The sequence below is a fragment of the Leopardus geoffroyi genome, chromosome D1 (assembly GCF_018350155.1).
Source record: "Leopardus geoffroyi isolate Oge1 chromosome D1, O.geoffroyi_Oge1_pat1.0, whole genome shotgun sequence".
Lineage (NCBI taxonomy): Eukaryota > Metazoa > Chordata > Mammalia > Carnivora > Felidae > Leopardus > Leopardus geoffroyi.
Genome location: NC_059329.1, coordinates 53,749,310 through 53,774,796, shown reverse-complemented (window position 1 = coordinate 53,774,796; position 25,487 = coordinate 53,749,310). Strand labels below are relative to the sequence as shown.

The following is a 25,487-nucleotide window of genomic DNA, read 5'->3' as shown; positions in this document are numbered from 1 at the left end:
CTGTTTATTAAACACTAGAGTTCCTCAATACTTAGTCACTAGAGGCTCCTCTGTTCTCACGGTATGCATTCTCCCTAAATGAGCTCACCTCAGCCAACAAATTTCAATCAATCACCTATCAGCATACAATTCACACATTTAAATCTCCTGCCCACATTTCTTCTCTAGGCTCCAGAAGCTTATCAGCTATTCGACTGATCTGCTGACTTGTCACAAATGCAACTCACACCTTCCCCTACCCTCATTTTGTCTTCAATCTTCTTCTAGCTTTCTTAAGTCAATCCTCCCATTAGGCTCTTTTTAGTAATACCATGTACTCCTCTTCACAGCACCTTTTAAAATTAAAAAACAAACAAACAAAGAAACACATAGATGTGATCATTTGTTTAATGTCTCTCCATCTCCTTCATTTGTCTGTAGATTTCATTACCTTATCTATTTTTTGGTTCATCATATTACCCTCAGTCTTAACCCAGTGCCCAACAACACCAGACAATTACAGTTTGTCAAATAAGCAAATAACTTGTTTTCCATAAAATGTGCTGATCCCCAAACTGAATATTTGAAACAGCATTAGGTTAGGGGTGAGGATAGAGGAGTAATATGAGGAAGATGGTAAACAGAATATAAATTACTAAGCAAAAAATTCTGCTATTTTCTAAAATAGTTTTTCACAGAAGGCACTAGGAGATAACAAAATCAGTTTTTTGAAAAGTGACTGCCCATATACTAGTTTTTATTCTATAGTCAACAAGTAAATTTTTGAAAAGGACTAGATCTGGTGAACTTCTCTATGTAGCAAAGATTTTATTTCTTGATGAACTGAAATATTATCACATGAAAAAATCACCCTAAGTCTTATTCTATGTAAACAGAGCAACAGCTGATTCTTTTGCTTTTGTGACAGTGGATACCAACAATTTAGAACAATTATTCCACTTCATCATTCCTGCAATGATGGGCTCTTCAGAGGACTGGCTGATTGGATAGGAGGTCTTAGAAAATAAGATTTTTGTAAAAGGCCATAATTTGCGGACAGTCCTAAATGAATATTTATCCTGTTTCAATAAGACACTAAAATCGCTTTTCCAAAAAAGCTAAAGCTAAACATTGTCAACTGCATCTACTCATACCTAGATTATCCTTCTTATACCTCTTGTATTTAACAGCCCTTATAATGAGGACCAATAAAGAGAACAAAATGTGGTACGTGCACCACATGGTATTTACTTATTATTGAAGTCTATAAAGATTTCTAAGATTATCTTTCTGAGGCCTGATGCTAGAGGTAGATGAGTCATTATGGCATTGAACTATCAATAATTTCCTGGGCTTACATCCTGTACAAATGACCCTTACTTTTTTAAGGTTATGGTAATGATTAAGAACATGTACTCTAAAAACTTAAACTGAAATCCTGGCTCCTCCAGTTATGAACTAGCCAAGTTAACTTCTTTTGAGAATAAATTTCTCCATGTGAAAATGGGGTTAAGTATGTAGTATACATATGTATGTATGTAGTTAATACATATGTCATGAAGTTATTATAAAGATAAAATGAAACAAAATATGTGAAAAGCTTAACCTCATATTAACTAAATGGTAAGTGTCCAACAAATGGGTAATAACTACTTTTTTGTTTGTTTCCTTTCTTTCCAAAGGTCTAAGTTCTCATTTGGTTGGTCTCAAGACCTCTTTATACTTTCAATTACTGAAGATCTCAAAGGGATTTTGTTTATGTAGGTTATGTCCACTAGTATTTACCATCAAAATTGAGAAATTTAAAAACCTGTGTTGATTTTAAAACAATGATAAACCCATATAAGTCATAAAGAACATTTTTTAATAAAAATTCATAAGAGGAGTGGTACTGTTTTACATTTTTATAAATCTCTTTCATGTCTGGCTTAATAGAAGACAGCTGGATTCTCATATCTGCTTATGCATTCAATCTGTTGTGCTATCACATGTCACGAAGACTTTGGAAAACTTCAATGTACACTCATGAGAGAATGAGAATGAAAAAGGCAAATACTGTCTTAGTATTACTATGAAAATATTTTTAATCTCAAAGGCCTCTCCTGAAAGGATCTCAGGAGGTCTCAGGGAATCTCCAGACCAAATTCTTGAGAATCACCATTTCAGAAAATGGTTCTCAATGAGGAGTATTAATTCTGGGCTTTATCTCTGGAGACCTTCACCAGAAGGGTGGTGGCAATGAGTATATTTTAAAAGTTCCAAAAGTAATTATTATGTGAACCCATGGTTAAAAACCACTACTCTAAAAAATGTTTAGATTCCCTAATTGATATCCTTTTTTAGAAAGCCTCTTGACTAAAATTCTTAAATGAACGATAACATGTTTTGGTGAGGATGTAGAGAAACTCCTCATACACAGCTTGTAGGAATGTAAAATTGTGCAGCTGCTGTGGAGAAGTCTGGTGATCCCTCAAAAAGTTAAACATAGAATTATCATATGACCCAGCAATTCTACTTCTGAGTATATACCTCAAAGAAATGAAAATAGATGTTGAAACAAAACCTTGTACATGAATGTTCATAGCAGCATTATTCATGATAGCCAAAACTTGGAAAAACTCCAAATGTATGTTAACAGACTAATGGAAAAACAAAAGGTGACATATCCATACAATGGAATATTATTCAGCCAGAAAGAGGAATGAAGTACTAATGTAACCCACAATACGGATAAACCTTGGCATTATGCTGAAACTAAAGAAGGCAGACATGAAAAGCCCCATATTGTAAGCTTTCATTTCTGTGAAATATCCAGAACAGGCAAATATTTAGAGACAGAAAGCAGAAGAGTGAGCGCCAATGACCAGGGAGAAGGGGGAATAGAGAGTGAATGCTTCGTGGGTATGGGATTTCCCAGTGATGAAAATGTTCTGGAACTAGACAGCGGTGTTGGTTGCACAATGGCATGGATAGTAAACTTCTTGTTACGTGTATTTTATCACAATAAAAAGTTCTTTTAAGTTTATTGGAACTAATTGTCCATGAGGTACTTCACACATTTTATTTTATCCTTGCTACCCAAAAAGCACTATACAACATGGTCATCCTGTTCTTGGTGGCTATTTCTGACTCCTCTTTCAGCTGCTTGCAATCTCTGAGACTGCCACTTCCGACCACTTATGGCTGCTCTTTCCCATCTTACGCTTTCCTCTACCTACAGCCCTTTCTTAGTAAGCACTGATGGTCAATCAGGATACTTTTTCATTTCACTTTAGGTTACAACCTAATGGTAACACATCCAATAAAGTTTATAGCTTTTAAGATCCCTTTTGCTCAAGCTCAGAGATTTACCAAAAATGACTTCTTTTTGGCATGTGTCTTCCCCCCCTACCTCCTTTAGCTACTCTCTAGTCTAAAGCTGTTGTGGAACACTGTGGATTCTAAAAGGATTCAGTCAGTTTACTGACTGAGTAAAAGGAAGTTTTGTTGTAAATGCTTAAATGATGTACTGCAGTGGTTCTACAACTTTAGCAGCATTAGACTCCCTGGGGCTTGTTAAAATTCAGCTTGCTGGACCCCACACTCAAGGTTTCTGCTTCAGTAGGTCTTAGGGTAAGCCTGAGAGGTCATATTTCTACAAGCTCCCAAGTGATGCTGCTGGTCCAAGGACAACACTTTGAGGACAACCGATCTGGAGCGGGGGGGGGGGGGGGGGGGGGGGTGGTCTCAATCTTGACTGTGTAGAATAAGTTATGGTTCTTCAAAAACAATCATGAGACCCAGTCCCACCTGCAGACCGATTAAATCTGTTTTTCTGGGGGCTTGAGTTGAAATATGATGCACCTATATTTTTTAAAAGGCTTGCCAGACATTCTTTCTTTCCCTCCAGACATTCTAATGGACAGCTAGAGTTGAGAATTGCTGATGTAGACCTTCTAATTACCAATTATAATGCAACATAAAAGGGACAAATAATTGGTACAGAGGTACCATTTGCATAAGAGCTATAGACTAAGAATGAAATAAGACATTTTTAATATTCTTGGCCAACTCCAAATCAGAGCTTGTTCTATGAACACAAAAGCATAAAGAGACCACGACAGACTAGAAACAGAGGCAAGATGCTTTTAGAGGAACACTTGGCCTGCAGAAATAATGCAGAAAAATCTCTATTTCTCTGCATTCATTTTCCCTGTATTCTAGAAGAGGAGGAAGAGGAGGGGGAGGGAAAGGATGGGTGAGAGGAGAAAAGGAAGACGCAGAATAGAGGAATACCCATTTAGGCCCTGCAGTAAGTCTTTTACGTGTGTACCAAGTGACATATACAGGGATTTCAGAGCTGCACAACAATGCACTAGGAAAACACTTGGAAAAAATACCCATCAGTAATAAAATAGATGATTTGTGGCATATTCATACAAAGGAATATCCCACAGTAGCGAAAATGAATAGATTATGCAACATGAATATAAGGTAACAATGTGGAGGCTATTAGGAATATATTAAGTGAATAAAGGAAGTCATAGAAGAATACACACAGATGATTCCATTTATACAAAATTCAAAAGCTTGTGAAACTAAAAAATGAGTTGTTTATGAACATATGTGATGACACTATGAACAAAAAATGATAAACACAAAATTGAGGCTAGTGGCTAGTTCTCATGGGGAGGGAAGGGGAAAGTATGTAGAGGAGACTACAGAAACATTTTGGGAGGACCAGAGTGTTGAATATATCATTATTCTTTATACTTTACTTACACATCTATTTAAAAAGTAATTTTGTGTCCATGCAATATTTAGGCACCAAAAAAGACACAGGATGGACAAACTAATGGAACACAATAAAAAGTAAAAATGACAAAATTATACTAAAACTAAAGAGCAGGCATTGGCATCAGAGCCCCAAACACCTGACCACGATGCCACTCAGTTCTTCATACTTCCTACCTTTCTCCTCTCTCTGTCCATTCAATTTAACTCAACAAACATTAACACACCCTGAGTACCTGTATTTGTCCAGCATTATTACTGTGCTAAGGGCAACAGAAACCTTAGCACCTCACAGCACGTAACACGAGTGACTTCAATGCTTTATGCTTTGGCCAGAGGTCAGTTAAATTTGCACTGTTCAATATGGTGACTACTAGCCATATATGGCTATTTAACATTTACACTACTTAAAATTAAGTAAAATTAATAAAAATTCAGTCTCTCAAACTGGCCACAATTTCAAGTGCTCAACAGCCACATACAGCAGCTAGTGGCTACTGTATTGGACAGTGAAGATACAGAACACTCCCATTGCTGCAGTGAGTCCTACTGTCTAGCACCAAAGTAGACTGCTGAATTCTCAATGAATACAGAAGATAAACAACTGAGAAAAACATGTGCTCAGACAACGGGACATGAGGGAAGGGATCAAAGGAGGCCAGAGTTGCTGGGGCCTACTCATACATGTTTTACTTTACCCACAGCTATTGACCTGTCATGTCAGGTCCCTGTGGCTCTCCTCCCCTGTCTCATATCTGTTGCTTCATAAAAATAATGCCCTGCTTTGTGTTTGGAGCCATAGTTTCCCTCTTCTGATAAAATGGCTGCCTTTCTGAAAGGCACTGATACACAACCTAAGAATTATTCAGTAATCCATATTTCTAGCTTTTATTTAACTTTCCATCTATGTGCATACCTAACTCTGAGAAGCAGGCTTTGACAGGCTCTTAAATCATCCCATGGCCAACTATAAGCCATTGCATTTATCATCTTCAAAAGATGAGGATGAACCAACTATTCTTCAATGATAGTGGTTTCCTGAGAAGGAACATTCAAAACAGATACATGATACAATGAATAGTTCTTCCATCTTTTGATTTGGTTTCACTTATAAATACATCACTAAATGCCAAAAAGAAACAATGAGTGCTGAATAATACTAAAAACAAATACTTTTAATTATATGGATTATGGTATAATCTACACAAAAGGTAGGGAGACTTTGGATTGAACAATTTGAGCAGGTATCTTCAAATTCTCCTGTCATACTCAATGCTCAATAGCTATATATGAAATACCAGTATTATCATATCAAACACATATTTGGGCTACAATGGGCATGCTTGTAAATTGTGAGATAATTCTTTTTACAGTAGTCCCCAAAGCACAGTCTTCCCAGACTTCAAATGTTCTCACTGAATCTTGCACTATACTGCTGTGAAGGAGAATCAGGAGGAAAGCACAGAATAATTACCCAGTTGAAGAAACTAAGTAAAAGTCACTAAAAGATGTTACAGACACAAAAACATTTAGGTTTTTATGTTTATCTTCCAACCTCCATCATGATCCACACACTAAATTTGCCTCTTAAATGTGAAATATGGCTGGCTCAGGTTTTGCATATTCTCCAAATTGTAGAGATTTATGTGACACATGTATATTTATCTGTCCTATGCACCTGTTTCAAGTGGAAAAACATGGGTTTTAATCTTTCAGTGCAGGGGTATACAATACGAGATAAAGTGGGAACTGACATCAGGAGAAATAAATACGATTATCAACTAACAAATGTGAGTGAGCTTATTTGTTACCAATTTCTACTGGTGAGGGAGAAGCAAAAAACCATGGCTGGCTGAGTGTCTTATTACCAATTTCTTTTCGAGAAGCAAAAATGAAATTTCCTTTTATTTTATAAAAAAGGAAGCAAATCTGCCTTACTAAAGCAAAATACATACAAGTGGTTTCTGTAATTCATGTACATAGTTTATAGGTGATTTAAAATAATTTTTAATAACACCAAAGTTTCTAAATTCATACAAAAAGAAATTCATACCAACAATATGGGACGGTAAAACAAAATTCTGTTAAATGAAATAATGTTACATTAAAATATCTAAACAGATCCAATATATTATTCCAGGTGTGTTAATGTATTTTTTGATGGCAAAAAAATTTTTTTAAGTAGAAAGATTGGTGAAAAAAGTCAAAAGTACAGAAGTAATTCAAGCCTACAGGTCATAGCAACCAACCAAGAAGAAATAGATATAGCAGCCTAGGACCTAACTATCTTACAACAATCATTATCTACTATGAAGTCATATTCATTTATTTCTTCATTAAACAAACATTAGGCTACTAACCACTATAAAAAAGAAATAAATCAGGCATGGCCTTTGCCCTCAAGGCTTATGTAGACTAGGAGGGGAAATCACAGACCTAAATGTACAAGCTACAATGACAAAATTCCTAAGGAAAAAAATAGAAGAAAATCCTTGGAACCTTTTGGGTAAGATATAAAAATCATGAATCAAATAAGAAAAAAGTGAGTAAGTATGTATCAACAAAATAAAAAAAAACTTCAGTCTTCAAAAGGTACTGTAAAAAGATGGAAATAGCAAGGCACACTGGGAGAAAGTATGTACAATACATACATATGATAAAGGACTAGTATCTAAAGCATATGAATAACTCTTATAACTAAATAATAAAAAGACAAAGAACCTAACAAAAATGTGGAAAGGAACTGAAAACACAGTTAACAAAAGAAGATACATAAATGGCCAATAAGCACATGAGAAAAAAAATTTCAACAATATTAGTCATCAGAGAAATGCAAATTAAAACTGTAATGAGACATATACTTAGAAGGACTAAAAAAATACTGACAACATCAATTTTTGTCAAACACATGGATCAAATAGAACTCTCATCTTTTGTTGGTGGGCATATAAAATAATACAAGTACTTCGCAAAACTGTTGGGCAGTTTCTTATAAAATTAATCACACATTTACCATACAATCCAGCAATTCCTAGGTATTTACCCAGAGGAAATGAAAACATGTGCACACATAGACTTGTGCATAAATTTTTATATAGTTTCATTATAATATCCCCAAACTGGAAACTAATGTCCATCAAAAGGTAAGTGAATTAACAAATTGTATATTCATGCAATGGAATAATACTTAGCAATAAAAAGGAACAAACTACTGGATGAATCTTAAAAGCATTATGTTGAGTGAAAGAAGTCAAATACAAAAAAGTAAATACTGTATAATACTATTTATATAAACTTAAACAAATTATATAAATACTATTTATATGAAATTCTAGAAAAGAAAAATTCAATAATTTTTTTTCAATGTTTATTTATTTTTGAGAGAGAGAGAGAGACAGTACATGAATGGGAGAGGGGCAAAGAGTGAAGGAGACAAAGGACCTGAAGCAGGTTCGAGGATTCGAGCTGTTAGCACAGAGCTCGATGCAGGGCTCAAACTCACAAGCCGGGAGGGAGATCATGACCTGAGCCGAAGTCGCATGCTTAACCAACTGAGCCACCCAGGAGTCCTACAGAAAAGGAAAATTCTAGTCTGTGACAACAGAAAGTTGATCAATGGTTGCTTAGGGCCTGGGGCCAGAGAGGGAGACTGCTTGCAAAGGGAAACAGGGGACTTTTATTTTGGTGATAGAAATATTTATTTTTATTACAGTAGAGGTTATAAGGCTTTATTAATTTGTCAAAATTTATTGAACTGTACATTTACAATGGGTGGTTTTCTCGTATACAAAGTATATTCAATAAAGTTGATTGAGAAACAACAATAACAAAAAGCGCTTATTCATGCACTGGCTTAATTACTCAATTGGCCTGTTACTTAAGTTCTAATCACTACCCTATAAAAGGTGAAGTGTCAGGCTCCTGGAACCATAAAAGGGGCATAGCAATCATCTACTTCAAAGAACAAGAGATTCCAGAACTCAGTGATGTCTCATTGTCAACATAGCTGACCACAGCTCTTAGGGTAGATTATGACCTGATCTGCTCTCAGAGTTTATTTCTGATTTGGTCTTCAAATTCTGAAAGGTATCTTATTTTTGTGTCCTAATCCCTTCCTTCATTCCAAGGTACTGGTATAGTTTAACCTTCTGACCTGTCTTGTCTTGTGAGTTTTGAATTCTGGCAGACTCACTATTTGTCTCAGTCTTCTGCTTTGCATAAACGCCAGTGCTGTTACTCTTATGAAACTGGGTGCCTGCTATTTTTCCTGGTTACAACACCTTGGCTTCTTTCTTTATAATCACCCTGGGTTCTACAGGTCCCAGATGTCATAACGACCATCATCACAGCACTTACCATTTCAGCGTCAAACTGTGATAAACACTGGGCTGCACACAGTATCTAATTCTCACAATAGCTCTGCAAGGTGGCCATTACTATTCATCCTTATAGTTAGGAAGTGGAGGCTCAGATAAACTTACAAAACTAGTATGTATAAAAGGAGAATGCTAATTTGGGGCACGTGGGTGGCTCAGTTGGTTAAGCCATCTGACTTCAGTTCAGGCCATGATCTCATGGTTCGTGGGTTCGAGCCCCACATCGGGCTCTGTGCTAACAGCTCAGAGCCTGGAGCCTACTTCTGATTCTGTGTCTCCTTCTCTCTCTGCCCCTCCCCTGTCTCTCTCTCTCAAAAATAAATAAACATTTAAAAAAAGAAAAAAGTGTTTTTTTTTTTTGTTTTTTTCGTTTTTTTTTTTTTTTAAAGGAGAATTCTAATTTAAGTTTGACTATATGACAATTTGCTTGGACAAATTCAGCACTTTCTGGTAGGGATAACATTATCTCAGTAGCTACTTCACTTTGTAATAGCACTGGCAACCCTCTATATGTCAATTGACAAGTCTGTCCCATATTTTTAACATTCTCCTTGGTGTCCAACACAGTTACATACCATCTGGGTAAACACTAAAATTATTACCGAATAAATGAGTACCCAGAGTTATTTTTAGGTAGAAGAAAACAAGCTAGGGGGGAAAAAAAGACAAACGACACAAATTTTCTCTGTTCCCAACCCAACCTAAATTCTACAAACATGTAATAAACAGATTTTTTTCCCCCTTCTCCTAAAAAAGTAATTAAACCCACCAGAGCAAAACAGAATTTGGACAAGATTACACAGTAATTGTAGACAATAATAATATCAGTTTTGCTCTTTATAGCTCCAATTACCATCCATAATGCTTAAATTACTACAGATTAATTGATACCTCACTATAGTAACCTGTTAGACAATGCTAACAGGCATTGCATTTTATGCAAAATGAGTTCTGTTTGTATCATTCCTCAAAGGACTGACTGGTAATTTTTTTTAACTCACAGCAAACGTGCTTATTTCAAAGGCATTCAATCCTTTAGATATTTTGCTCAGCCAGACCTGAGATAAAAGAAGAATGGGGCTGATTCTCTGATACACCTGAAGTGGAGAAAAGGAAAATTAGTAACAGCCTTCACAAAGGAATGCAATACTAGAAATAGGTAGAGAAGCCCATGTTTAGACTTGCAAGGTGGTATGCTGATACTGCAGAGTTAATAATGCGTTAGACAAAGGCATTAACTCATCACACAAATAATGTAGAGCCTAACAAGAAATGAAAGTAAATTATTACCACTCAAGCTAATAAAAATGAAGTTCAAATAGTAAATTGAGCACAGATATTTATAGGAGTCCCCCTTCTACTTGCTAGATGGGGTAATGCCCGATTCATGAATCATTTCATAAAGACAATTAGATCTTAAAAAAAAAAAAACAAAAAAACACAGATATTTACATTCACTCCTTCCTGAGACAATCTTAATAATAAGTTAAAAGGAAGAAAGGGGAAGAGGGTCTTCAGGGGACAAGAGACTTCAACCAATCTTTGGTTGAAGAAACAGTTGTTGAGTGATGACCAACGTGTCAAAGTCTGGAAACCATTACCTAGAATAGAGAGTTAAGTATGCTGCAGAAGACAGGAGGTGAACTGCACACAGAACCTTGGTGAGGCTGGAGATGGGGGAAATGGAGATTCACTGATTGAGTTTACATACAGAACTGTCAGCCCTCTCACACTTCCCACAGAAATGCTGGAAGCCAGATGTCGCCATCAACCAGGGAAGAGACTTTCTCCAGGGCAGTAGTCCTCAGCATCATCCTCACCTGATAGGTTTGTCATGACACAGATTGCCGGGACCCACTCCCACTGTTTCTAATCCAGTAGTGGTTGCCAGGGGCTGGGGAGAAGAGGAATGGGTGGTGCCTACTAATGGATAAGTAATGAAACTATAAAAAATATAAAATTAGATAGTGGTAATGGTTGTGAAAGAGGACCCAGCTGTGCTTTAAACTGCCTCTATTTTGACTTCAGACTATACTTTCTAACTGAAGTTCTTTCCAGCTTATCTTTTCACTCAGGCAAAAGACCCAATGGGCAAAGCATCCCGTGATGGGAACCAAAACTACCCCCTTGAGCATTGACTGCCCTGACTTCGGCAAGCCCCCACATGACTGACTCCAAGACAGTGACCGACCTGATCTTTACCGCCCACCTGCACATACTCACCAATCTTTGTCCCACATCTTCCTTATATGAACCTGCCAGTATTTTCAGCACATTGGAGACAGGCTTTGGGATATTAGTCTGCTATTTTCCCAGCATGGTCCTCACTGATATAAATTCCTGTCTTGTTTCACCACCACCTGTCTTTTCGCCTTTGGATTTTGCCAGCAGCAAAGGGCTCAACCTGGTCTGTTTGGGACCTCCAAAGCCATGTGCTCCTGCACCCCTGGGCCCTAATTATAGTTGCACAATTTTGCAAATATAGTAAAAACTACTGAATTATAAATTTTAAAGGGTGAATTTTATGGTAAGTTAGTTATATCTCAATAAAGTTCTTCTTAAAAAATCATTTACTCATCTGTATACAGGGCTCTAACCAAAGCCCAACAAATAGACTGGAAAACATCTTAAATCATGTCTCCCTTTTGTCTTTCCTATGCTAAACTTATTCAGATTCTTCAACCATTTCTTTAGACCATGATGTCCACATCCCTCTCATCCTGGCTGTTGCCCTAAAGTCAGATAGGATACGAAGTCACAACCTTTTCATACAAAGTTTAATCAAAGATTATAAGTATTTGGAAGTAGATAAGGGAACAGGGCAGAAAAGCTAGACAGTTTACTAGCTTTTCATGATTTGGCTAAATATAATTCATTCAAGGATAGTGTATTACACAAGACATTAAAGTACCAAAAGACATTCCACAACCAAATACAGATAACATGTACTGGGGTAACTAAAAGTCTGTATACCAAAAATGCTCTAAAGTTGTATTAACTAGATTCCTGTTGTTCCAAGAACAGAAAAGCAATAGAATCCAAACTAAATATAACAGCCAGGGGTCATTAAATATAAATGACATTTTAAAATGCACTCTCATGTAATCATTCCACTGATAAGGTTACTTCTAAATTCAATTCGACCTAGACAAGGTTGAAATTCCCTTGCCATATGCTGTTCTTGCCTCAGGACAGTCTTTTGTATATATAACAGTTACCATGCTGTGAGTTTTTTACTTAATGCCTATCATGCTCATTCGATTGTACAGGGTCATGAAGGCTGGGATCCTATCTGTTGTGTTCATCTCTGTATCCCAGCACCTAACCTAGCGTTTGGTACACAGCTGACTCTCAACAAATGTTCAGTCAAGCTGAGATTGATTTTTGAGCTCTGAATCAGGCAAATGATAGCAAAAGAAATTATGAAGACAAAGAGGAACATGATACAGTTTGAGGAATTTGTGGGCTAATTGGGAGATAAGCATATAAACAGGTAATTACAAGTTTTTTATAAATAGGATTGATAGAAATCCTTTCCAACAGGTATTAAAGTCTTGATTCTGTATTAATAATGTTACAAAATTAAACAGTCCCTAAATCCAAAAGCTCAGAGTCTAATCAACAGAGAAAAAAAATCAGTGATTCCAGTGTTATAAAACAGAATAAAGCAACATGGATGTACAAAAGAAGCACACTTAAACAAGTAAGATGTGGGGGTGGGAGTGGGGATCCTGGGAGAGACTTTTTTTTAAGTTAAAAAAATTTTTTTAATATCTACTTATTTTTGAGAGAGAGCGCAAGCGGGGAGGTACAGAGAGACAGGGAGACACAGAATTCGAAGCAGGCTCCAGGCTCCAACCTGTCAGCATAGAGCCCGTCACAAGGCTTGAACCCACAAACCATGAGATCATGACCTGAGCTGAAGTCGGATGCTTAACTCACTCAGCCACCCAGGCATCCCTGGCAGAGATCATTTTTAAGCTGAGTTTAGATGGGATAGGCAGGGGTTAGCTAGACAAAGGCATGGGGACATTCCAGGCAGAATAACAACAAAGGCACAGAAACACCTGTATATTAAACAGGATGTGATTAGACAGTTATAAGCAGTTTAGGATAGCTGAAGCAAAACGAAGTAGATGCAAATGACTGAAAAGATGCAATGGGTGTTGAAAAAGAAAAGTTGGGGATGATATTAACACAGCTACTGGAAAGATTAACACAAACTGGAAAGAAGGCAGTACCATTTCCTGGCATCGGGAATTCTGAAGGAAAAAACAGGCTGAAGGAATAAGATGACGGATTTAGTTTTGAACATGTTGAGGTGGTTAAACAATAGCCAACTGGAGAAGACAACTGGCATTTCACAGGTGGGAACCGAGCAGAGATTTCACATTGGAGATATGAATTTCACAACACCATTCTTTGACCATTACCTCATAACTGTGCAGATTTTAACCCTACCTAGCACTTCCATACCAATGATTCTTCATTGAGACCTCCAATTCTTTAAATCCACCACTTTTTCCATCATCACCCACCACCCCGACTTCCTCACTCCTTCTTGATCATGACCTTCTGTACCTATCTACTTCCATCAATCTCATTTGGCAATACCCAACCCCTGGTTAACCCAGATATTCACAATCTCTGTACTGCACCCAGACAAACTAAATATTCCTACTAAAAATGAAAAGCCTCTGCACTTACTGCTCAAGTTGCCTGAAATGCTCATCCGCTAGCTATACTGTACAAATGAAGACATTGGTAAGGAGACAATGAAGTTCCTGAGTCTTTTATACAAATAGTCTGTGAACTCATATTTCTACCAAAAGTTATTTTTTTCCTTTTTAAAGTTTATTTATTTATTTTTGAGAGAGAGAGAGAGAGAGAGAGAGAGAGAATGCAAGCAGGGGAGAAGGACGGGGGGCGGGGGGGACTCCCAAGCAGGCTCTGCACTGTCAGACCATGACATGGCGCTTGATCTCACAAATAGTGAGATCATGACCTAAGCCAAAATTAAGAGCCGGACACTTAACTGACTGAGCCATCCAGGCGCCCCAAAATAGTTACTTTTTAACATACATACTGTTAAAATTTTTAACATACATAATGTTAAATTCTTTTTAGTCAAGAATTTGACTAAAAGAATTCTCTTTGCTTTAAGGTCCCAATTATCATATCAAGAGAACAGCATAAAGAACCATCATTATTCATTATTCCTATTTCATTATTCATGAAATTAGGTAATTAAAGATCTCAAAGTTTCATGGTGATATCTTTTCCATGAAATAGAGTAAAAGAAGTGATTAATATATATTTAACTCTGGTGTGGGCTTGGTTTTATAGCAGAAACTATACAGACAAATTTGGAAGAATGAGAATTCAATTTACCAATACTTACTAAATATCTACTAATTTTAGTAGACATAAATATTTAGGATGTTTATAATCTGAGGTAGACATGAAAAGAACTAAAAACTGACTAAATGTTAAGAGGAACTTTTTTCCTTTAGGACATGAGATAGGTGAGTACTGTAAGAAAAAAGAGAAAAATAATATTTGAGAAAAGCAGGGAAGGACTCAAGGAGAAAGTCTGCTTTCAGTTGAGCTGTGGAGAAATGAGATATGGAAAAAAAGCAGTCTACTGCTACAGGGAGGGGCATTAGAAACAGGCATGTGCAAAAACATATAGAATGAATAATAGCTATAATCAAAAAACTCTTGAAAATCAAAGAAGTATAAATTAACAAAGTTCAGATAATCATCTAAGCATCAAGTGGATGAGGAATGAGAAAGTTATATGGGATGGGAAGACAGTTTCACACTCAATTATAAAGGATACCTCTGTAACTCAGGTTCACATGTTGACATCTTTACCACAGCCGCTTAACAGGATGAGTACATACTGAGTATGAATGTTTCATGGCTTGTGAGCTCAGCATGTGAACTGATGAGATGACCCACGGGAGTGAGTTTAAGATTGCTCATACCAATCACAAAGCAAACAATCAAACTAGAATAAAATCAACTTGAAGTGTAAGCTGATTCCTCCTTGTCCCCACAATGGAAACAGCTGATTTTTTCTCATTAAAAAAGTAATAAATACTAGTTTTTTGGATCTGAATAAAAGACAAGCTTAAAGAAGAAAATAAAAATTAGCAGAGATGGCCACTGCTTATTAGTTGAACACTGATGTATATTTTTCCTGCATACACATGCATACACATTATAAAAACCTGGAATCACATTCTACTTTCTGTTTCATAACCATTTTCCCCCTTTTAACAACATGGTGTAAAGCTTTATCATCAGTTTTAAAAGCTGTACAGTAATCCATTGTTTGGATGATTCATAATTAATTTTACCCTCAGTTCATTGCCAAGGTCCATTATATCCAGTTTTAATTTTTAAGTTTCTTTGTTGAGCAATGTGTTGTTATTTTGAAAGAGGAAGTTTTTTTTAATTTTTTTTTTAAATGTTTATTTTTGAGAGAGAGAGAGAGAGAGAGAGAGAGTGTTCGAGCCGGGGAGGGGCAGAGAGAGAGGGAGACACAGAATTTGATTCAGGCTCCAGGCTCAGAGCCCGACACGGGGCTCGAACCCACGAACTGTGAGATCATGACCTGAGCCGAAGTCGGACGCTTAACCGACTGAGCCGCCCAGGCGCCCCGAAAGAGGAAGAATTTTTAAAGAAAATTTTAATTCCAGTAGAGTTAACATACAATGTTATATTAGTTTCAGGTGTACAATATCGTGATTCAACAGTTCCATCCATTACTCGGTGCTCATCAAGATAAGTGTACTCTTAATCCCCATCCCCTATTTCACCCACCCTCCCAACCACCACCCCTCTGGTAACCATCAGTTTGTTCTCTACAGCTAGGAGTCTGTTGTTGAGCCGTTTTAACTATTTCTTAAATTAGCACTTCATGATTTACACTTTCTTAAAAGTTATATTAGTTTCCTAAGGTGGTCATAACAAATTACCACAAACTGCTAGGCGTAAAAGCATACACATTTACTCTCTCACAGTTATAAATGCTAGAAATCTGAAATCGAAGTGTTGGCACAGCCATGCTCCTTGTAAGGTTCTAAGGAGGAACTTTCCTAGTTTCTGGTGCCTCTCAGCAATCTTTAGTATGCATTCCTCAGCATCACTCCTATCTCTGCTTCTGTCTTCACATGGTCTTCTTCCCTCCATGACTATCTCCTCCATGTCTCTGAATCCAAACACCCTTATTTCTTTTGAAAGATAAGAGTCAGTGAATTCAGGCCCACCCTAATCCACTATTTTAATTTGATTCTATCTGCAAAGATCTTTTTTCCAAATCAGGCTGTATTCAAGGGATTTCTTTTCAGGGTACATTAATTCAAGCCACTACAGATGTCATCCAAAAGACAGAGAAATTTGTACTACTTTGTTCAAATAGAATAAAACTAACTGAATCCTTTCATGAATCTACGATGCATATAGGGTTTAGTGATCTTATTTTCCCTATATATTTAAAACATTTTGCTATTTCATCATCCTATAAATTATTTCATCATTACTCATCAATTACTCCTAATTAGGTTAAAAAAGAGTAAAATATTGAAAATAGAAGAATGGTGGGTGCCTATGACAGACACATAGTGGATAAGAGGAAGATACAGAATGAGATAAATCAGCACCATTATATCATCCTCAGTTTTCTTACCGCAGTACACACAGAATTGTGTCATCTGTAAGAAAAGCCTGGAGACAGTATTGTTAAAGTCTTTTTGTAGTTTTCAGAGAACACAGTTGAGAATTGAGATCTTTTATTCTTCACTCACAATGACAAAGAGAAGAAAAATGATAAAGATGCTTCATAAATATTAGGCAAGCCAGGAAATGAATGCAAAAAGACAGATAGTAACAAGCTAGTCTCTAGTAATAATGGTAAAATTGGTTGTATATAAGTGAAATCTCAGACAATGAGCCTACACAGATAACGATATCCTAAATGAATTTTCTCAAACCCAAGAATTGATAAGGGAACAATACATTTTTAAGGGCAAAAAGGAAACATGATATTTTTATCCAATTAGTTATTCTACAGTTACGACTTCATCATGCAATGATATGCAACAAGAACTTGGATCATACCATTCTGCTGAAAGGGTATGCAACAATATTGTTTCATCATTTGTGCATAAGAATTTACTTGATATGGTTAATAAATGAACAAAGGCTGAAGGCAAGGATGTATACAAAGGTGTTTAGAGGAAATAATATCATGTAGAAATAAAAGAAGTTAAGTGATTTGATAATTGGTGTTTAGAATCTAAAAATAAAAATATTTTTCAATTATGGATCAAAATAGATGGCCACACTTTCTTCAACAAGATTATGAGCTATCCTGTTTTCAAAAGTATTACTTTTTGATGATGAGAGTGCAAGAACCAGAAGTAATAATAAGCTAGACAATATTAAAGAAATATTTGAAATCGAGAATCTGTATTAAGTATAGATATGTTTCTGGTTCATGCCATGGCAGTCAATAAATAGCTACATTCAAAGTGCTGTGTCTAGATGGGGTATTTTTAAAACCCAGAAAAGTGGGAATAAAAATTGAGGTTTGCTACCATCATCAAGACAATGAAAAACAACCCCAAGAATCAGAAAAAAAAAATTTGTAAATCATATATCTGATAAGGGACTTATATCCAGAGTATATAAAGAACTCTCACAACTAAATAATAAAAGACAACCAAACCAAAAAAAAAAAAAAAAAAAAAAATGAACCAAAGACTTAAATAGACATTCTTCCACAGAAGATATCCAAATGGCCAACAGGCACACTCACCATCAGTAGTCATTAGGGAAATGAAAATCAAAACCATAATAAGATGCCATTTTGGCACAATAAAAAAGACATACAGTACGTGTTGACAAGAATGTAATGCAGGCACTGTGGGAAACAGCCTAGCAGTTCCTCACAGTTCCTACCATGTGACACACAGGTTCCATTTCTAAGTACCTATCAAGAGAAATGGTCACACAAATATTTGCACTCAAATATTCACTATTCGCTATCACTATATTCGCTCTTACTAATAATAGCCAAAAAGTAGAAATAACCCAAATGCCCATTATTACCTGCTAAGTGTATAAACAACTATAGTATACTCATATATGTTATTTGGCAATAAAATCAAATGAAATACTACTACATGCTGCAATGTGTACAGACACTGAAAATATTATGCAAAGTGGAACAAAATATGATATACTATGTATTTCATTTGTATGAAATATCCAGAATGGGCAAATGCACACACACATAAAGTAGACAAGTGGTTGCACGGAGTGGGAGGGAGGATAGAGGGTAAGTGCTAATGGGAAAAAGTTTCTTTTTGGATGACAAAAATATTCTTAAATTAGATTATGGTGATATTTGAACTGTGAAAATACACTAAAACCCATTGAATTGTATCCTTTAAATTGATAAATTTTAAGGTAAGTAAGTTATCTCTCAATAAATCAGTCTGTAAAAATTTGGGTTTACTATGTTAAATTCTTATTAAAATTCTAATAAAGTTGATTTTCACTATTTCCTTATTTTTGCTTCTGAAAATTATTCAGAAGATGGCTTAAAAATATTTATTAAAAATAAGGTGAATTATCCCCAGATGGTAAAAGGTGATGACTATTTTCTTGGTACAGTGAGGGTTAATCAAGCTTCCTAAATGGATATTTCGATTATTAGTAATTTTCCCTAGAGTAAATAAAGTTGCTTTCAACATTTTTGTTTATACATCTTTACAAAGTTGTAAGATCATTCTCTTAAGAAAAATTCCTAGACATGATATCCTTGGTAAAAGGTAGTTCTGTAGAGAGGCTCTACCAATTTATATTGCCAACAGCAATGTTCAAGAGGAAAACATGTTTTATCATGAAATATGCTTGCCTTCATAGCTTACTAGAAAAATACATAATAAGGAAAAAACACCTGTTAACAAAACACCAAAAGCAAAAAGCAAAAGCAAAACAAAACCAACAAAGAAAGAAAAACAATAATAATCAGGGGTGCCTGGCTCAGATCATGGTCTTGTGGTCTGTGAGTTCAAGCCCCGCATCCAGCTCTGTGCTGACAGCTCAGAGCCTGTAGCCTGCTTCAGATTCTGTGTCTCCCTCTCTCTGCCCCTCCCCTGCTCACACATTCTCTCTCTCTCTCAAGAACATTAAAAAATAAAATAAAAATAAAATAAAATAAAATAAAATAAAATAAAATAAAATAAAATAAATAAAATAAAATAAAATAAAATAAAATAAAAACCAATAATAATCAAAAGCTGTTTCAAATACATGAGGTTGAATATTTTCCTTATTCTGGCTTTAACTGACAAGAAATGTAAATTTTTATCACATGACATTTCTGAACATAGGTTTTGCAATTTAGTATTCCTAATTTTCTCAGAATAAATATGTCATGTATAAGTTATATTTAGAGGCAGAATATGATAAAAACACTTAGCTTTCTCTTATTTAAAAAATGTATTTATAGCTGTGTCTACTGAGGGTATAGAAGCAATAATCCCCCTAGAGCAGCAAGATACCCAGTGACTGAGTCTGAGTCTTGGTTTCTAAAATAACACTTTCCAGTAAAAGGAACCAAGTCTCTGAAGAAATGGCTGATTCTGGGTCTGGGTAGGGAAAATTAAAAACCTAGGATAAATGCCAAAACTTGGGAGCAACCAAGGTATCCCTCAGCAGGTGAATGGATAAACTATGGTCCAACCAGATAATAGAATATTATTCAGCACTAAAAAGAAATGAGCTACCAAGACCTGGAGGAACCTTGAATGTATACGACACTAAGTCAAAGAAACCAATCTTAAAAGGCTACTTACTCTACGATTCCAACTATAGGACATTCTGAAAAAGGCAAAACTCTGGAGGCAGTAAAAAGAACAGTGGTTGCCACGGATTAAGAGGGAGGGAGTGATGAATAGGAAGAGCACAGTTAGGTCTTTAATCCATTTTGAGTTTATTTTTTGTGAATGGTGTAAGAAAGTGGTCTCGTTTCATTCTTCTGCATGTTGCTGTCCAGTTGTCTCAGCACCGTTTGCTAAAGAGACTGTCTTTTTTCCATTGGATACTCCTTCCTGCTTTGTCAACGATTAGTTGGCCATACATCTGTAGGTCCAATTCTGGGTTCTCTATTCTATTCCACTGGTCTATGTGTCTGTTTTTGTGCCAATACCATACTGTCTTGCTGATTACAGCTTTGTAGCAGAGGCTGAAGTCTGGGATTGTGATGCCTCCTGCTTTGGTTTTCTTTTTCAGTATTAAAAATAGAACTACCCTACGACCCAGCAATAGCACTACTAGGAATTTACCCAAAGGATACGGGAGTGCTGATGTACAAGGGCACATGCCACAATGTTTATAGCAGCACTTTCAACAATAGCCAAATTATGGAAACAGCCTAAATGTCTATCAACTGATGAATGGATAAAGAAGATGTGGTTTATATCTACAGTGGAATATTACTTGGCAAAAATGAGAAAGAATGAAATCATGCCATTTGCAGCAACGTGTATGGAACTGGAAGGTATTATGTTAAGTGAAATAAGTCAGTCAGAGAAAGATGTCATATGTGTTCACTCATATGTGGAACTTGAGAAACTTGACAGAAGACCATGGGGGAAGGGAAGGAGAAAAAAAAATAGTTACAAACAGAGAGGGAGGGAGGCAAACCATAAGAGACTCTTAGAGAACAAACCGAGGGCGAATGAGGGGTTGGGGGAGAGGGGAAAATGGGTGATGGGCATTCAAGAGGGCACTTGTTGGGATGGGCACTGGGTGTTGTATGTAAGCAATGAACCATAGGAATCCACCCCCAAGCCCCCCAAAACACTGTACACACTGTATGTTAGCCAATTTGACAATAAATTATATTTTTAAAAAATCTAAAAAATTAAAATCACCTTTTTGCACCAAAAAAAAAAGGGAGGGGGAAGAGCACAGAGGACTTATAGGATAGTGAAACTATTCTAAATGATACTATAATGGCACATACATGCCATTATTATACATTTGTCCAAAACAATAGAATGTACACCACCAAAAGTGAATCCTAATGTAAACTACAAACTTAAGAGTATTAATAATGCGTCAGTGTAGGTTCACTGATCTAAATAAATAAATAAATAAATAAATAAATAAATAAGGGGTATCTTACAGTACCAGAGAATAAGGAAGTACTCAAAAAACAAAATGATAGGGGCATGTCAAAAGGATATGAGAGTTGATGTGAATGAGTTGCCAACAGCTAAAACTACGGCAGTTTGAACAAAATATGTAACAGAACTAGAGTATAACCCAACCTATAAAATAAATACATGAGTCCCTCCTGATATAAGTGAGTACAAAAATCACTAAGAGGGAAGTGGTAACAAATGTTCCATACAGAAGAATTCCAAATACCCTACCTTCCAGGAGGTGATGCTTAATTCCATCTCCCACCTCCCTAGAGTGAGGGTGGGCTAGACCTGGTGACTTACTTCCAAAGAACAAAGAAAGGGAAAAATAGTATATTTTCAGTGGAGAAACCCAACAGATGCTATTTTAGCCAAGTAATAAAGTTAATAATATTAATATTAATAAAGGTTAACATGGATGTCACATACCCCCTGATATCAGATCACTTCACCTCTATAGTACTCTTTCCAAAAACCCATATAACCCCAGTTTAAATATGAGAAAAACATCAGACAAATCCAGACTGGGATACATTCTACAAGTCATGAAAAAGAAAGAAAGACTGAGGAATTGATACAGACTAGAAGAGACTGGGGAGGCATGACAAACTGGATCCTGGAAGAAGAAGGCACTGCTGGAAAACATGAAATCCAAATAAAGTCTGGAGTGCAGTTAACAGTAATGTATTAACATTGGGTTCTTAGTTTTGTCGGCTGTATCATGGCAATGTACAATAGTAAGAATGGGGGAAACTGGGCAAGAGGTATAAAAAAGTCTGCACTATCTGTGCAACTTTTATATATTTAAAAATTGCTCAAAATTAGAAAGTTTATTAAAAACAACAAAATTAAACTTTAATATGGAGCCATAAAACCACTAAACCAACATAGATATTTTTTTGAAAAATGTTGACATTCCAAATTTAACTACCATTTACTCCATTTTGAAAGTCCGCTAAATAGTGGCGCCTGGGTGCTCAGTCAGTTGAGCATCCGACTTCGGCTCAGGGCATGATCAGGTTTGTGAGTTTGAGCCCCGCATCAGGCTCACTACTGTCAGCACTGAGCCTGCTTCAGATCCTCTGACCCCCAATCTCTCCCTGCTCACACTCTCTCTCTCTCAAAAACAAAACAAAAACAAAAATTTGAAAGTCTGCTGAATACAATGAAAGAAAAAGCAGAGGGAAGAGTAACAATTTTTCATTGGAGATTAAATCAGGCATTAATCTGAAACATGAGGTACTGCATATTAATAGTCCTAGAACTATGCATATTCAACTGGATACATTTGACTGACTTATTAGAAATACTTCAAAACACATTAAACAATACTGAACCCCCTCTTCTGCCAATTTAATCTTCTGTCAGGTTTCGCTGTACACTGTGTTCTATGGTTCATTTCACGTTGAGAAAGAGGGAGCATATTTAATCCACTAGTTGGTATTATAATGGCAAACACTTGGTAAATTTATATCTTTCATGTATTAGGACATTTCTGAGGGGAAGGTACTTTGCCATTAACTTTATAGATAAAAAAAAAAAAAAAAAAGAAAACCAAAAAATTAAGAAAGATTATGCAAAAAACTTGGATGTAAGGCCAAAAGGTAAATAGTGTGTCCTTTCAATGGACTATGAGGACACAGACCCATTCAAATGTTATTTAATTGCTTACCAGAAAGTACTCTGCTTTATTATTCTATTTACTATTGAATTAAATATCCCAGGTTAAGTAAATTTACATGTTAACTTGTAGATTTTTGTCTAGTAGAGCTGCAAATCATTTCTGTCAGGTAGAAGAGAAAATTCCAAATTAAAGAAATGGTGTCTAGGACATTATTAACCAGTTTGTAACTACCCTAGTAATCTTATTCTAAAATTCCTTTCTTAAATTGCCTATGAATACACAGCTCTTCAAATGCTCTCTGAACTAGTCTTACTCCTTTACTTGTTCCCTCAGTAATTAATGAATTGAATAAAATAGTTGATACACGTTCAGTTTATATTTGTATGAGGCATGATTTTAATTTAAAAAAAAATTTTTTTAACGTTTATTTTTGAGACAGAGAGAGAGCATGAATGGGGGAGGGTCAGAGAGAGGGAGACACAGAATCTGAAACAGGCTCCAGGCTCTGAGCTGTCAGCACAGAGCCCGACGTGGGGCTCAAACTCACGGACCGCGAAATCATGACCTGAGTCGAAGTTGGCCGCTTAACCGACCGAGCCACCCAGGCGCACCTTTAATTTTTTAAAATTATGCTTTGAAAGGCATACGGAATTTTCCATGACATGCCTAACATGACCTTTTCCACACACAGCTCTGCAAATCCTACACTCTCACAGGGCTATTACAATAATAGGTTTTCTGCACAGTATTCTGATTAATTATCTGGTTATTAGACTTATCAAATAACAATTTCTGTCTCAAAGATAAATCAGAAAAAAGAATCTAAGTAAAGTATATGTTATTTTCAAGACCATGTGATCTGACTTCCAAGACTTTCTGATTTGTCATATGTCGCTCCTGATGGTTCTGTGGGTTAATTTTCTATATTTAAGCCAATTACTTAAAAAATTTTTTTCTTCCATCTGTTCCAGGTACTACTTTTTTTGTTTTTGTTTTTTTTAAATGAAAGGGGCTAATACCTGGCTCTGATGTGAACTAAAACTGCCTTTACTTTCATAAACATGATTAAGTACACGTAAATTGTGAGATTTACGCAAAAAAAAAAAAAAAAAAAAATTAGAAAGAAAAAAATCACAACTTCATCTTTCCATTATCATATTTTTCACTAAAACCAGAAGTCTAGACTACTGTATTTTTGGAAGAAACCTGGTTATTGTGAAATCTAAATGTACTCTGGTGAATTCAAGTGGACTAATTATGAACACTAATTTCAATTTTTAGGTTTTAGCATTGGGAAGAAAAGCATTATTTCACTCTTACACAACCCATAATCAGTAGTCTATTAAAGCAAAAGAGAAAGAAAATTCTGTACCCTGACATCACTTCTAGGTGAAGTTGTCCCGAAACAGTTAAGAAAGCAGGAACATTGAAGAAATTCTCCTCAGGCACCTTAATTTTACTTGAAGGCTGCAAATGAAAAACACGAACCACAAAAAGCTATGAGATGTTTTGTTCTACTTTTTGCATTCACATACATGCCACAACTAAAAATTACAATGCAATTAAACATATGTGAGGACAAGTCATTTTCTTAAAAATAGAGGCAGTTCTCAGTATATTCTTAAAAGAGAAGATGCCTACTTGGAAAGTGCTAAGGTCAAGGAAGTTTGCTCTGTATTTTCAAAATGTACAACAACCAAAGGGCAAAGTACTTCTGTCACAAAATACATTTCTGCATAAAAAGTATTTCTGATTGATGGGGCGCCTGGGTGGCTCAGTCAGTTAAGCGTCCGACTTCAGCTCAGGCCATGATCTCGCAGTCCGTGAGTTTGAGCCCCATGTTGGGCTCGGTACTGACAGCTCAGAGCCTAGAGCCTGTTTCAGATTCTGTGTCTCCCTCTCTCTCTGACCTTCCCCCATTCATGCTCTGTCTCTCTCTGTCTCAAAAATAAATAAGCGTTAAAAAAAAAAAGTATTTCTGATTGAGAGACAAGCCAAAGTAAGAGATTATGAATTAAAATTTTAAATGTGAAGAATTAAATAATCTCTTAAAATTCTGACCTATGCTTGAGATTTGATTTTCTCAAGGGAATAGCCTCTAGAACATGTGTTGTCCTATTATTAAATTTTATTAATAATGCTTTTAATGCAGATTTTTATAAACACATTATACACTTTATATACATTATTTCACTTAGTTTCCACCACAACTCAGAGGTAAGAAGAGCAGAACCCTATCTTTAAAAGATATTGGGAGGGGCGCCTGGGTGGCTTGGTCGGTTAAGCGTCCGACTTCGGCTCAGGTCATGATCTCACGGTCCGTGAGTTCGAGCCCCGCGTCGGGCTCTGTGCTGACCGCTCAGAGCCTGGAGCCTGTTTCGGATTCTGTGTCTCCCTCTCTCTCTGCCCCTCCCCTGTTCATTCTCTGTCTCTCTCTGTCTCAAAAATAAATAAACGTTAAAAAAAAAATAAAAAAAAATAAAAATAAAAGATATTGGGAGCAACTGG

General features: G+C 36.1%; 1 protein-coding gene across 7 annotated transcripts in view; it reads right to left on the bottom strand.

Annotated features, from left to right (window-relative positions):
- NARS2 (asparaginyl-tRNA synthetase 2, mitochondrial) overlaps positions 1–25,487 on the bottom strand; it is a 135,069-nt gene that overhangs the window by 51,079 nt on the left and 58,503 nt on the right. For 5 of the 7 annotated variants that reach the window (XM_045483848.1, XM_045483847.1, XM_045483845.1 and 2 more), the window contains one exon: positions 24,352–24,446. The exons of the other annotated variants lie outside the window; for them this stretch is intronic. In XM_045483848.1, the coding sequence (XP_045339804.1) occupies positions 24,352–24,446 (95 nt within the window). The remainder of the gene's footprint in view (positions 1–24,351; positions 24,447–25,487) is intronic. 7 annotated transcript variants of the gene reach the window in all.